Source organism: Acanthaster planci, linkage group LG05 (genome assembly GCF_054643075.1).
Source record: "Acanthaster planci isolate LZ-2023a linkage group LG05, COTS_SCS, whole genome shotgun sequence".
In the NCBI taxonomy this organism is placed as follows: domain Eukaryota; kingdom Metazoa; phylum Echinodermata; class Asteroidea; order Valvatida; family Acanthasteridae; genus Acanthaster; species Acanthaster planci.
Window position 1 is genome coordinate 9,524,268 of NC_141781.1, and position 15,385 is coordinate 9,539,652.

At 42.8% G+C, this 15,385-nt stretch overlaps 1 protein-coding gene and 1 long non-coding RNA gene across 5 annotated transcripts in view; one reads left to right on the forward strand and one right to left on the reverse strand.

The window, feature by feature from the left end:
* LOC110987094 (AP-3 complex subunit beta-2-like) overlaps positions 1-9,471 on the forward strand; it is a 34,135-nt gene extending 24,664 nt beyond the window's left edge. For 2 of the 3 annotated variants that reach the window (XM_087136472.1, XM_022249526.2), the window contains exons 16-24: positions 186-304; positions 1,033-1,147; positions 1,594-1,793; positions 2,238-2,334; positions 4,198-4,310; positions 4,838-5,018; positions 5,644-5,779; positions 6,212-6,309; positions 7,454-9,471. In XM_087136472.1, the coding sequence (XP_086992598.1) occupies positions 186-304; positions 1,033-1,147; positions 1,594-1,793; positions 2,238-2,334; positions 4,198-4,310; positions 4,838-5,018; positions 5,644-5,779; positions 6,212-6,309; positions 7,454-7,737 (1,343 nt within the window). In that variant the 3' untranslated portion in view covers positions 7,738-9,471. The remainder of the gene's footprint in view (positions 1-185; positions 305-1,032; positions 1,148-1,593; positions 1,794-2,237; positions 2,335-4,197; positions 4,311-4,837; positions 5,019-5,643; positions 5,780-6,211; positions 6,310-7,453) is intronic. The other variant, XM_087136473.1, reaches the window with a different exon arrangement.
* Positions 9,472-10,230: 759 nt separating this feature from the next.
* On the reverse strand, positions 10,231-14,880 carry LOC110987099 (uncharacterized). 2 transcript variants are annotated; one of them, XR_002599232.2, is made up of 2 exons: positions 14,282-14,880; positions 10,231-11,487 (listed from the first exon to the last, which is right to left on the reverse strand). It is a non-coding gene; the product is annotated as an uncharacterized LOC110987099 (long non-coding RNA). The 2 variants fall into 2 exon arrangements; XR_015425155.1 differs by lacking the exon at positions 14,282-14,880 and adding an exon at positions 13,606-14,275.
* Positions 14,881-15,385: the final 505 nt, after the last annotated feature.

Sequence of the window (15,385 nt, forward strand, 5' to 3'; positions counted from 1 at the left end):
CGTCTTCATTTCCTTTCAGTGAATGTGGGCCGAAACAAAGAAGGTTCATGCAAAAAATGAAAATGGTGTATTTTTCCGTACAATTTGCCTTGTCTTCCTGAACTGCTCAAGATGGGTTCTTTCACAGTTTTGTGTTTATTTTTATTTTTGAACGTAATGGTTTTTGTACTTTGCTTTGATTTTAGACCGAGACCAGTTCCAGCTGGGTTCACTGTCCCACATCATTAACGCCAGGGCCTCGGGCTACATCGAGCTGCCAGAATTCCCGGAGGTGATGCCAGATCCAACCGTTCGCAATGTGGAGGTAGTGAACACGACTTCGCACATTGACATTAGATAACCTTGTACATTTATCCAGAGTGTGTTAGCATATATTGAGATTCTGAATCATGGGCTTTGGTTACATGTCACTCCAGTTATTACCATTGATTGAATTCATTTGTTCCAGACCGGGGGGGGGCAGTTTCATGCAGCTACCAATACTGCTTAGCCAATCTAGATGCTTAGCAGAAATTAATAAAAGTTTGGCTTTGCGTAGGGTTTTGCCCTTGCATTATGTTAAGACAGTGCACCTGCCTGATAAGAATAGGCCATTTTCATGGGTGCGATGTCAAGAGATATTTCCATACTTGAGTATTGTTTATTTTTTTTCAGTGTTTTAATCAGTCTGGCTTTGTTTAATCAGTCTTCTGTTTTGCTACGTTTTTAGACCAAAAGAACCAAATGAAATCCGTGGACAAACTCACATAATCAGACACCTTTATGAAGGAACTCATACCTTAGTAGCTATTAAATGCCTTGAAAAATTACAGCATTTTATTTGTATGATTATGACAACCCCTCGTGTTTCAGCTGAAACACTCTGAAAGCCCCTTTAGTCGGTGCTCAGCACCACACTGCACTAGTAACACTTGTCATAAAATGGTCACACATTCCTGGTATGTTCATGCCACCAAGTCACCTAGGGCATGCCCCCCCCTCCCCTCCTACTGCCCCACCCCTCATCCCTGATGAAACTCTCTGTGATTCCAGGAGATTCGGCCCTGGGCCAGCAATGACAAGCTGTCCTCCAAGAAGAAGCCAGCTCGCAAGTCCAAGTCGTTCTACTCCAGCAGCAGCTCGGAAGCGGAGGAACTCTCTGGCTCAGGTCAGTCATTTCCAGCAAAGAAGACAACTGGACAGCATGGCCCGTCCACCCTCGTCTTACAGACGTCGCTCTTGTCCTCCCCTGGGTTTTATTCACTGATTTTCCCCCTCGACACCCTCTCTCTTGTGGCTGAGAATCAACAGCCTTATTGTCCACTGCAGTCGTTGCCACTCCAAGAGGATGATACAGATTTCTCACAAAGACAGATAACTCCCATTGTTTTGTAAAGAAATGTATCTGTAGTGAGGGGAGAAATATTAACAAGCGTTGGACTCAAACCCATGCCCTTCTTCCTTGGTGATGGCAATGTCTGTCGGCATTCAGCACCTTGTATTACTAGCTGGTGCAGATCACAACATTTCTTTTCGCTCAGTTCTCAGGTGGTCTTTCTCAATTTGAGTCTTCTCCAGTTGCTCACTGCGACTTTTTTCCTGCTACCTTGACAGAATCCAGCAGCGACGAATCGGAATCCGGCAGCGAGTCAGGGAGCAGCTCCTCGGAGAGTGGCAGCGAGGGCAGCACCAGCTCCTCGGAGGAGTCATCCAGCGAGTCATCGAGCAGCGAGGAGAGTGACTCATCCTCGGAATCGTCGGGTAGCGAGGAGAGCGACTCAGACAGTGACGTCCCAGCCAAACCTGTCAAGAAGGTGCTACTTCTAGCAATGTGAATGTAGAGATGCGAATTCCTCTGCTCTAGCCTGTTTCAGTCTTTTTCAAATTTTGGAGAGAGCACCAACCACTGAACCTTCCATGCTGTACCAAACAGCGTCTTCAATTTGCACTGTATGAATCAGTTGGAAGCCATCTGCGGAGAGGGTATCTGAGATTTGAGTGGTCTGTAAACGGTGGTCTGCAACTGGTGGTCCATGGTCGGTAATCCACAAACATTATTAATCAGTGGCTGTCCACATGGAATAATCCACTTTAAGTGGTCCGCTATCTGTAATCTGTCGTCGGCAGTCTCCCGACAGTGGAACTTTTTAGTGGACTTGCAGAAGACTGCATTCCCATTGTACAAACAGTGCTCTTGATAAAAGGGAGGTTCACAGGGCTGGGCACTTGTCATCAGTTTGTCTTTGTTCCCCCTTCAGGCCACGCCCAAAGCCACACCCACCAAGACGAAAGGTAGCAAAAAGCAAGAAGCCAAAGACAACCCGTCCAATATGCAGCTCCTGAATTTTGATGACTGTAAGTCCATTTCCATTTAATTTCTCTCCTCACGTTTACGAGTACTGCTGGAATGGAGGTTGTCATGTGACCTGACATCAAAGGACAGAATGTTAAATTACTACCCTTGATAACCTTAGGAGAGTAATCATTTCTCAAACATTCTGAAGTAAGTCCTTGCTCAAGAGTTAGCCTCCTGCGACAGCCCAAACAACCAGCTAGGCCCATTTTTCCATCTTGGTGGTGAAAACCAATCACAGCTACTTGTCTTGTTCAAGGACACAGTCATTTTTACTTCCTAATTAGATCTGAAATCACCTGACCATTATCAGCCATTTACTTCCTCTCAGTTTCCATCTGTCCTGAGGATAGGCAAAAACAAATTTAGGCAGGCAGTTTTGTGCTTGTTCAAAATTTACCAGCTCCCATTTTTTACATAAACCTTTTACATGAATGCAGGTGAACAAGTGTTCACATCTCTTTCCAAACATACAGGGTGCAATGGGAATATGGCCTCAGATAGCAACAAGGGGCGTGCATTTCAAAAAATTTTCTGGGAGAGGACATGTAGTTTTTGTTTCAATCTTAGCTGAGAAGGGTCAGGCAGATATTACAAACCTAGATGATAGCCTGCCTGTTCTGCTGTCAAATCCCTAATTTTGTTACGAGGTTTTTTTTGGGGGGGGGACGGGGGAACGGGGTGACAGGGAGTGAAATCATCAGAAAGTTTTTCTGGGCAGTTAACATTGATTTTGGCCAGTAGGAGTAAAAGGTCAGTTTCTCTCGTCTGATCGGATGAAGTTACCTTAGCTTTAGTCTTCACCGTCTTTGCGTGAGTTGGCCAACAGTTTGAGAATCCTTAAATCCAAAATATCTCCGGCTTTTTTTCCCCTCAAAATCTTAGATAACATACTCGCGCAATTGATAACGTGTGTAAAATTCTGCTGTGCATCCAAATTTCAGGTGAAATTTTCAATGTCTATTTACGTCCCCAAACATGAACTGATTCAAAGGGTTTCATTCCAAGACCAGTGACTTCATGTGTATTGAAATTCTGTTTGCTGCCCTCTTGTGATTGTTGTTCAATGTTCATATGTTGACAGTTTCTTTCATCTCTTCAGTATGTTGTTGTCTCAGTAGTGAGGAATGCTTTGTGCAGTAGTAATGCAGTGTGGTGGCGGAAACCATAAAGCCAGATGGCGTTACTGAATCATAACAAATTTGAAACACCTGTCCCAAACTCCAAGTTTACACTTCAAGTGCATGCAAATGAACTTGTGACTTCAGCAACTGCCTACTGAACGCATTTCAAACATCATCACATTTTTGTTCAAATGTTGTTCCCCATCAAAGTTGGTACATCGCAGGTCTATGTAGGATCAGTGCCACTCAACAAATGCGATAAGATCCATGACTCCATGAGAACTGCTCTAACCTTCTCACATACCGACACAGTGTATCATAGACAGAGTTGACAGAAATAGACAACTCTCTAAAACTTCACAGTACTTTCAGATTTAATAGGCACATCCATGTCTGATTTACTTGCCTGTGGCTGGCAGTGACACTCATGTCTATGGAAAATATCTTCAGCCAGTGTTTACTGGCTTCCACAGGTACATGTTATTCCAAGCCACAGCTGAACAATTTGGACATGGCTTTAGGATTATTACCAGATTTTGACATCAAACCCCCCCTGTATTCACCCCATCCCTCTCTCTCTCTCTCTTGTTTTCTCTTTCTTTGTGCCTGGCTTGTCCCTCCATCGCATCCCATCATTCAACCCTCCACCGGCTACCTCTTTATATTGCCCTGCATGTTTTTGGTGGCGTGTGGTTTCTTGTGGCGGTCGCGCATGTTGTGTCGGTACCTGACCCGTGCCAGTTGGTCCCTCAGTGCAGGCATCGGGAGCTGGATTAGGCAGCGGGATCCTCACCCCGGCCTTGGCGACTGATCTACAAGGTCTCTCCATCAGCGACAAATCCCCAGGAATGACGGTATGACATCAGAGCCCATTGCTGAAAACGTCCTCTGTATGTTCTTCTGTTGCGCAAATAGCTCCGTAACAGTAATTCTCAGCAAGACAATTTTGTATTCAGTCTCATACAATGCCCCTGGGATTTAATCAACCAAACATGACCGTATCTTTCAAATATGAATATTCACGTATCGACATTTGACATCAGGAGTTTACATACAGTATGAGTCATTTCTGGTTAGAAAGAAGTAGATTAGAGTTGCAATCCCAAACCAGTGTGTGGAGAACGTTGCTCACAGAAAAATAAGTGACATTGTGGTTTGGATACTTCTCAACAAATGTTCAAGTACTCGGCACTCAAACCGTTCTCACACTAGTAATAAGCTGAAACAAATTCCAAGTGTGACGTCTTGATATTCTCATGAGTGGAAGAAAAATCACCTTTATATGTACCGTCAAACAAAGAGTACCATTTCAAGCAGGTGATATGATGTTAAAATGCAGGATTGCGCTTTGTCACACCTTTCCATATTTTTTCCCTTTTAGGTGAGCAGTGCTATGTTTACGCCCACCCAGACCTTCGAGCTGCTGAACCGCATGAACAGCCAGGGTCTGGCTGCGACCTACCGCTTCACCCGCAACGTCTGCATCTATTCCACGACCATGGTGTCGGTGGAGCTCAACTTCACCAACAGCAGCGATGCCGTGATCCAGTCAATCAAGCTAGGTCAGTGGAGAGCGCCACCGGGCGTGCCGAGGCCAAGCGCGATCAGCCACCATTTGCTGACCGCTAGTAGATTATTTTTCTTTGCACAAAGTGCATCCCGGGTACCAGGAACAATCGACTGCAGGTCCCAGATCAGACTTGGCCTGAGCTCCATTTCAAGCTTCATGTCTTGGGATATGCTTATTCTCATTTGGTCCTATGCTTATTCTCATTTGGTCATAGCAGCTGTCAAGATAAAAAGCTCAAGCAAAAACGGGGGTCAAATCTGAATGTTAGTTTCAGAAATGGGACTGAAAATAAGTCAGAGATGGAGGTTTACCACCAGTCAAGAAAACAGAGACTATTGAATACTTAATAATATTTCTTGTATGTTGATATTTGACTCTTCATTACTGTTATAACATCCTCCCAAATATTTAAGTGGGCAATGTGTGGATCTGAAACTGATGTTGCATTTGCTTGTTTCAACTGTCAACAGAAAAAGTCTGTGAAAGAAAATGTCCCCCAGCTCTCCCCGGACGGCCAAAAATATCTGTGGCAATTTATGAAGATACTTCAACTGTGACATACAAAGAGGATTGAAAACTGATTCCTAATTTATCCTCTTTCCCCGTCCCTGCCCCAGGAGAAAGTAAGCTCTCAGCAGGTATGAAGCTGCACGAGTTTCCCGAAGTCACCAATCTGGGCGTGGGCAAGTCTGTCTCCGTCACGTTGGGCGTCGACTTTGCCGACACGACGCAGCCTGCCAACTTTGAAATCTGGTACGCTTTCATCAAGGGACCCTCCTCTGTGTTCTGCATTGTCCTGGATATTTAAACAGGGCAGTAGATCAAGTATTTGAATACTTTCCAGGTTTTTGTTTCAGTCAGCGGCATTAATTGGCTGCTACTCAGGAGGATACATAGACAGTCAGAAAGAGTTCTGTGAAACGCATGTCACACCTGCCTTGCGGTTGTCACACAGTACACTGTTTACTGCCTAACATCAGAACATTTTTCACCTGCTGTCAGTAGTGCGTATTTCACTAGATCAGCTCTACTCAGAAACAGCTCAATGATTCTGTGCTATGTGCTCATTGCAAGAGCAGAATTGAGGAACTTTTTGGTACAATGTGAGAGATGCTCTAGGAGTTGCATGGGGACTAGTGTTTTGTTTTTCAGAATTGTCAAAACTTTTACAAATCTTGTTTGCAGCACGGAGAGTCGTAAGTTCAGTGTCAGCATTAAGGCCCCTGTGGGAGAGCTTCTGCAGCCAATCAGCATGAGCGAGAGAGAATTCCTGTCGGAACAGAGTGAGTAGCATGCTCCGATTTGGTGACTTCCTACCCAGAAAAAATTGCTCGGCAGACAGTTTTTTGATTGAGAACCAGTCATGAGTAGTGTGAAGTACATGACTTCTGGCTGGTAACCTAGTTTTTACTTAGCAATTTTTTTGCTTAGCAGTTTCATAAGGGTTGGACCAAGTGCAGTGTTTCAAAGGAAATACTGGAGGCCATTCAGTAAAAATTGTAGTGTGCAGACGATTCACAATATCGTGCGACACCAGGAGGTTGCCACCAAGAGGCCATTTTTCTAGTTTAGGGCCAACTTGTTGCACTGTGCATTTGAGTGGATTTCAGTGGACCTCTTCCGGGTAGATCAAGGCATTCCGTGCAATGGCTAGAAGAAAGGAGTAAAGCCTGGTTTCTGTATGGTCGTTTGTAACGCAGACGGTCCGCAAGACGTGAAGATGCAGACACGAACAGAACAGACGGTGTTTGACGTCATTCCACCCCAAAACTGAAATAAAATGGCCTCTGAAATTTTTTGGAAAATACCTTTTTAGATTGACTGTACCGCCTCATGATGCCAAACCTGTTCTCCAGTTTCATACATTTCATCGATGGTCAGCTATTTCGTTAATCATAAGGGTGTAATATTTAAGCATTAAGGAGAAAATGGGAAAAGTTCGGGGAACTAAGCGAGAGGGACATCGTTGCACACCAGGCATGCCAGCATGCGTTTTTGTATGGGGATACCAAGGCTACTTGATGCAAACACTTGAACCTGGCTCAACTTTGCCGATCATTCGCGGGCTGGTTTGCGTTTGTCTGCGTTGTCAGCGACACCTCCGTTTGACACGTTTCCATGTGTCCGCATTGCAGTTTGCGTGTTGTTTGCTTTGTTCTCGGCGTTTCCCACGCCGATATGGAAACCAGACTTAATTAAAACTGATACTCGAAAAAGTGAATATGAATCTTCTATCTGAACAGACATCAGGAATTATTCAAAGTTCCCCCGTGCACACCTGGTGGAGGGAACTATGCCGACTGTTTGCAACAATGCACCACCTCGCTCTTGTATTCTGTTGATGGAACACTGTAATGTAAGTCACCCATATGTAAGCTTTTCCAGAGTCACTCCCATTTTTCTTTCCATTTTTGCCAATTTATTTAGGTAAGCTTACTGGTATGAATGAGAACTCAGACAAGGTCACCATTCCAGAGGTCACCAACAATGAGAAGGCAATCATCACCCGGGTCGCCGAGGTGTCCAACGTGCAAATAGTTCCGGCCAGCGAGCCCGAAAACCTGATATTCCGATTTGCCGCCAAGACCCTGTCCAACGGGTCACTGGTCCTGGTGACTGTTGGCAAGGGCAAGATCACGACCAACTGCGAGAAGATGGTCATCAGCAGTATGCTGGTTAAAGATATTAAGAAGTCCCTCCTCAAGGTATGACACCCCTAATGGTGGAGTGGATCTATCCAGTTGTCAATGAAATAGTCGCTCCATTGGGTATCATGGGGGGAGGGTTGTTTGAGTTCAGCATTGTAAATCCTTTATGATTATGTATCAAACTTCCAAATTCAAAAACAGTAAAAATATGGGATGATATTTGTTCTCTCTGTGGGAATTCTAGTCTTTAAATGATAAATCACAAGTGCAGCTTTATGTAGCCTCTTATTTGGAATGTCTAAATTGGGTAATTTCTAGTCATCAAGTTCAACTGCGAAGAAAATATTAATGCTTAAGAACATTGAAGTGATTGAGAGATCAAAACATTTATTCCTGTGTGTTTGTATTAAGAAAGTTGACGGATATTTTGTGGTAGCCCATGTAGTCCATGTACATGTGTACATTTTCATGTGCTCAAGTTGTCATGCAAAGCAGGTTTAGTGCCAACTTAGATCAAAGAATCAAGATAGTTCCAACCGGATTTACCAGTTGGCTGCTTCTGCTTGCAATTTTTATTTTTCATGACTTGACATTTTATATTGCTATTTGAAAGGCCAAAAAAAAATTGAGCAAGGAGCTGAACTAAAAGTATGGGTCCGGGCAATTGGTTTTTAAATCTTTGGAAAATGTCGGCAAGAAGGAAACATTATTTTCTAAATGCATTTTTGGAAGGGATATTTGTACACGTTTGGTTATTTATTTTCTAAACACCAGTGGACCTGAATCCTCAGCAGTTATAGGATTCAAGACTTTTAGGATCAGTGTCTTCTGGTCTGGGAGTTACAGCTCTCGCTTTGGAGAAACTTCTAATCCTCAAAATGTAGATCGATAAATTTGTGCATTATCAAGGAATACATTGGCAGGTCATCGTGATAAACTTGAAACTGTGTTAGAAGACCTGTGCTAGAACTCTTTCTGCTTCCTTTGAGAGTAAACAAAGCTTGGTTGTCAGTTATTGTATCTGTGTGGAGCAGCCATGCTCGATATCAATACATAGAAAACAAAACTAGTAGCCTATGTAAGATGTGAGTGATTCTGTTGCTAGGTTGCAAAAGCAAGCGTCATTTCAGTCAGTGATTTATGGAGTAGTAGAATTTTGCTCCCACCCACATTTGTACCCGATCAAGATATATGAATGAATTTAGCGTTGTATGCATCATGTGGTCTCGCTCTTCGTTGTTTTTATCTTTGGTCATAATCTTGTCAGCGTGATCGTTAATATACAGTGTCTGTTAATGAGACTGCCCGTGGCGATTTGTGGACTTGTATTTAACTTCAGATGAATTTGCAAATAGTTATTTCAAGCTTAACTGTTTCAAAGATAATTCCATATGTAACGAGATTGTGTGTGCCGGGGGGGGGTGTCCAACTTGATTCAAGCTTCATTCCAAAGAGATTGTTGAAAGGTAAAAAAGTTAGAAGTATAAAGCCCAGCACCCAGTGGTCCATTTGCAGAACAATTACAGAACATTGGAATCACAAAGTGTGGACCCATTTTCCTGAAAAGGGGTAGAGGTATATTTCTTCTGGAAAGAAATTGATACCAGAGAATACAGGCAATGAGTTTGAAGCTATGACATGCATTGTTAAAATATGAATGTTTTCAAAATAACATATAGATATTTTATTGTTCAAGCTTTCTATAAGTATTAACCTAATAACCTTAAGCCAGTACATGAAGTATCAACATAAGTGACTTTAAATAAATGTTCATTATCGATGCCTGACAAAAAGAAACATGTTCACCCTCAGTGCTTATTATACAGTGAAAGCTTTGATAAGTAAAAACAGTAGGCACTTACAAGATTTCAGATTTACAGAGTTTTAGAGATGACAACAGAGGGCGCTACGTTGTCTGAGCTTCGGCAGAAGGGTAGTTGGGGAAAAAAGATACAAAGGGAGACAGTGGTATTTGACAAGACCCTTCCCTTTCAGATATAGGATGAATGGATCAGAGCTTACCCCACTTGTTACTAGAACTATAGAGCCATAGAGGAAGGACACAGAAGGAGTTGCAGCTCTGGGACTTCAAAGTGCTCAATGATCGTCGTCGCCGCCGAGTCGGACGAAATGGAGAGAAAATTACAAAAGTGACTGATTACTGCCTGCATCTTAGCCGAACAAGTGGGGCCAGTAATATCCTTGCAATATTTGTAGTGTTTTGCTTGCAATCAAATATATACTAATGTGACCAGGAAATGGAGAGAGAGGAATCCTTGACATTAGCCCCACTTTTGCCATCGTTAGCAAACTTTTTTATTTTGATACACTGTTCGAATATCCATGCAAAGTTCGTAATTTTATTCTCCTCACTCCAGTACATCAGATTTCAAGGACTTGGTCAAGATTGGCCAACAACGAGCTGACCACAACTAGAAAGTCAAATACATGTGGAACAAAAAAGCTCTATGTTATCACAAGGAGTAATCATAAAATCTCCTAAAATACATTTTTTTACAAATGCTGTAATAAAAACGATTCAAACAGAACACGAAGTCTTGTAAACAACTGGGCTATTTATTCCCAAAATAACCTCAGAAGAAAAGCAATGACTGCACGTGTACATTTACGGCACACGGCGTAATACAAGTAACAGCGCAACCATTAAATATGTTGTCATGAGATCATACCAAGCACCAACAAAGCTTGAATATTCAATTTCCTATACCTCAGTACATAAAGGTTTAAAGATGCAGATTACATATACCAGCGAAAAATTGCGGCGGCGATCACGGGCACAAAGGGGTTACGATGTGAAATAGATGGCGCGCAGCAAGCGCTCGCCGCGCTCTGGCCGTGGACAACACCGGGCATGCGGTAATTGGCCAGATGTTCTAGCCCGGGCAGTTCAATTGTCCTTCCTCTATGCTAGCACCAAAGATTGAGAGTTGACCTTTTAACATCCTTAGCACCTTTCGTCTTAAATTCGATGATCAGAATAAAAATTCCAAAAGAAACTCTGAACTATTATTATATTTTAATGCACTTAAATATAGACTTTTTTTTAACTTCCACTGTGTAGCTGAACTTTCAAAGTCCATCTTACTTTTCAAAGTCCATCTTACTTTTCAAAGTCCATCTTGTAGTTTGTTTCCTCTCGCGCTGAAAGAGTTTGTGGCCAGACAAAAAGTTTGTTTCATCCTGAAACAAGGGCCTCTTACGGACCTGTCTTCTTCATCCACCGCACAATCCTTACCCACACGTACGCCAGAAAGTACGTCAAGGCGAACCAAAGTACGTACGCGGCCGCCAACGCGACGCAGAATCCAGCGGCAGCTAGACATGTCGCCCTCAACGACGCTGTGAAGACGGCCACTCCTATCAGGATGACGGCAAAGCCGACGGCTGTTTCCGGTCGGAACACGTACATTACGAAAGACGCTTGTACCTTCTCGTGAAATCCCTTCTTGCGAATGGCTTTGTGGACTTTCTCCTCTCGATCCATGTTGGCAAGTGTAAGGGCTTGCTCTTCACATCTGGCCGATATATAAACTTCAGTGCATCACCTTCCTTAGATTTTCCAACTTAATCGCAGTCTCTGAAAATATGGAAAGTCTTATTCAGATTCTCAAAACGTACACTGTTACAGCTGTCAAATATTTGCCACTCGAACTCGTCAAAAATGTCCGTGTGTTCTCTCCAAACCCACTCGTGATGAAGTCTACGAATTCCACTCTTTGAGTTTCGCTCTCCAGAACTGTTTCAACTGTTTCGACTTTCAAGTGAAGAGTTGCTCAGAACCTATTTGTGAACCTGTATTGGACGCAAAATAGGAACAGTTGCTGTCAACAGTATAATCGATTGCTTGCTTTGCCTGATGTTGATCACATCCCGCGCTCCCTCGATCGCAGGTGTTACTGTTAGCGCGCCTTCGTGAGAAAGATTGAATAATGCCCTCACAGGGCGACAGTCCTCTGGAACAGTAGCGGCACACTGATCAAGTCGTTTGTATCACCGACGGAGGATCTGATTGGCTTATCCGGACTTACCGACTGGTGACGTATGATCGACCGTCGCTGGGTATCGCGGAAAGGCTATAAATGAGAGCGCCCTATAAGAAGTTACGCGAGCGGCTGAGCGTGACGACCGTGTATACACTGTGTACAGCTAGTGAAGGAATGGCCGACTGGGCAAGAGCAACTATCAAGTCCGACTTGATTCAAGTCTAGTAGGCGCCGCCCTCCATATAGTTTACCCCAGTGGTCCAAAAGAGCCTAGGCTTGTAGAAATTCTAATCTGCGAAAGAAAGGCTACTTGAAATTGTACCAATGTCTGATCGTGGTACATGTACATGTAGGGTGCAGACCACTAATTCAAGTGAGAATTTCTGGCGAGCTCATTAGCATTAAAAGTGCGCCCCCACAGTATCATTTGAAAAAGGAGATTGTTTGCCCTTCAGATGGTGAGATTGTGTAAATGCTTGCCAGGATCAACTCCCTAGGTCTTTGAGCTTTCATATGAGACCAGAATGGCTAAAGACTACGGTTGAAAAATGGTCCTAAATGCTCGAGAAAGTTGAAGGTTGCCACTTGAAAAATGGCTGCAATCAGATTTCGGGAAAATCACTTTCTGGGGGTGATTTTGTTTTGTGGGAGTAATTAGAAATGTAATTGAAAAGAAATTGAAAGATTAGTGACCAGAAAAGAATTTCATTTGTGTTTCAGAAATCTCAGGGATGTTGGCGTGCATGTTATTGGGCCCTGAACAGTGCTGATTTTACACTGTTTTCAATGGGGCTTGAATTAGTGGACTGGACCCCAGTGTACCCTGTAGCAGCAAAGAAGACAATTTCACAACAGTCTCACTGTGCTTTGTCCTAGTCATGTTGCATAAAGGTAGCTGGATGACAAGTATTAGGTAACACGTGTGTTTGACTTAAAAAAATGAATCGAAACTGAAACCTTGCCGCAAAAGGAATGATTAGGAAAATCCAGCATTCGGGCAAGCTGTTGAATTCATGATAATGATCCTTCATCAGTAATTAGGTGTGGCCGATGCGTGCAAACGGTCGGGTTGTTTTTTAATTATTCATGTAACTTATCGCCTGAACATCTGTTCACCTCATCCACCCGCACATTTGAACTAATGTACGGTGACGATTTTGTTTGCCTTTGTTGTGAGGGTAGTGGCGTAGTGGTGCGTGGCGAAATTTCATCGTGTGGTGTTATTGCTAATGGCGTTGCATTTCTTGACTTGCTGCCAGTTAAGACAACTCGACCAAGGGCAGCTCTGGGGAGCAACAGGGCCACGGCCCCCTCAAAAGAGCTACGGGGTGCTTTATTTTCTTTTCCTTTTTTTCAAACAAATGTTCAAATAGCCGCAAAGTGTAGCCTCATCCCTCAGGCCATAAAAGGATACATGCAAACATTCACCAACAATGCATGAAAGAATTCCAAAACAAATTTGGCTTCGCTTCAAATTGAGTTGTTGGCAATTAAGGTTAACTTTTTACCTGAAGCCTTCTAGCGATCTCTAACCAGCCAGCCAGCCAAGATAATAACAGGAAAGTTCAGTGCTTTCGTTGTCGTATCTCTTGATCGAAGCCTGTTTCTCGCGAAACGCGTTCCGGGCCGCTGAAAGTTGTAAATTGTCTTAATGGCCGGTGCATCTCTAGTTTACATGGACCGTGGACTCAAAACGTTTTTGTCAAAGGGTTCCCATGGGTATTAGGATTCATATACATGCACGCGACATAAATCTGATCAGCGACCAGTCTCTTGTTCAGCGTCCCGATTGAATGCAAAAACAATACCACTGCAGGAATGTTCAATGCAGGAATTGAACATGAATTCAAGGAAAACATACAGCACGCGTGTTTACGACATGTACGACTCATTCATTATCATGTTAAATTTAATCCAAGGTACTTACAGTGAGCATGGCGGTTCAACCACTGATCCATGCACGACCACGCATGATCCATGCCATGATGCACACAAGTCAGGCTAAGTAATGCTTGTCACTTTGTAAGGTACTGGCACAATCCATTGGCAACATTATTCGCCATGTCATTATGTTTGTTGGACAATCATCATCCAAGCCGTCTATGTAGTAAAAGCATAATAAGAGCTTGCATGCTCCAAGCAACGGCTCGATCAAAGTCCAGCCACCGTCTATTGTACTCCGAGTCCAATAAATCAACTACATGTAAGCCTACTCACAGCGTGCAAAGTGAACATCCTGAAATAGAGATATCTCTATTGCGGAATAAATGTCAACTTTGCACGCCATATAAACTTGCAGAAGCCAGGCTATAGGCTGAAACATACGTAGCTTCCACAAGTAGAGAGTGTGGGGCACAAAGCATAGATGGCAAGCACTAATTAATTTTACCAAGACGAAAATTAAAACCAATTTCCCCCAAAAGTCGATCAAACCCACGGTTAGTGTTCATGGCCTTTGCACAGTCTGAAACTCACGTCTAACGATACAAAGCACATATATAATATTACATACATGTAGTAACTTGTTACTATTAGGTGTTATTACGTATACCCCGTTAACTGAACTAGCAGCACTGCGCACTGGCTCCTAGTATCAAACTCACCATTATCACACTGATCGGCTCCCAGTCCATGCTGTGATGTTATGTGGATATCACCTAGGTCGTCGTTACTGCGGCTACTGCAGGTACTATCAATGGGATGATTGCACGAGCTGCGTATTGATATTCCAGGCCAGGGCATAAATATGAATATTTATTATGAGTATAGTAGACTCGACTGGGCGTTGAACGTTCGGTTCACAAGAAGCAATGCCATTTATTGTTGTTATGTATCCAGCTTAAACGTAACGGCTATACAATAACGGACATCTTCCATTGTAAAAGTGCAATTTAATGTATGTGCGGAGAGCACGGAAGTGTGACAATCCTCATTTTTCAGCATCCAGTTGCGTAATGCATAACATACCCCAGATACTAATTAACGTTGACGTTTCTTCGATAATGATGATAATAACTGCATCATTTTTATGATCCAGCCCGCTAAACAGATGACGAATAAACAGATGAAAATTTTCCACGAAATATTAGGGCCCCGTGTTTATATACAGATTTTTCTCCTGGTACCGAACTGGAAAATAAACAAGGGAAAAAAATTCGGATTGAAAACACAGAACATACTTTTGCATGCAACCTCACCCATATCACACCAAAGGGACAGGACGAGATATTTGTTAATGAAATTATTAATATGGTTTGTCTCGGCCATGGCGCCTGTTACTATAAAGATGCGTGAAGCCTGCCATACCGAATGCAGAAAGTCTGATTCGCTGATATCCGTTTGTATATTTAGTTTATCTGCAAATGTTGACTTTATAATCATCACATATCCCAGCGAAGGTAGTAATTGATAAGGCTGACTTATTAACATTGTAGCTGTTACTTTGACTGAACACCGAGGATCCTGTACTTAAAAGCCTTTCGATTGTAAACTTTTCGGAAGTGTATCTGAACGATGAGATTTGGAATAAAAACAGCTTCACTCAAGAAAAACATTCATAAATTTACAGAAATATGAATTTTTAATTAAAAGAGCTTACTTCTCAGAGCGAAAAAAATCCTGTCTTTTTAAATACCCCCATTATTCTGTGAATATATTGAACTGAACTTCTCAATTCCGTTGAGATGCGTCATTTTTGTTAAACCTTT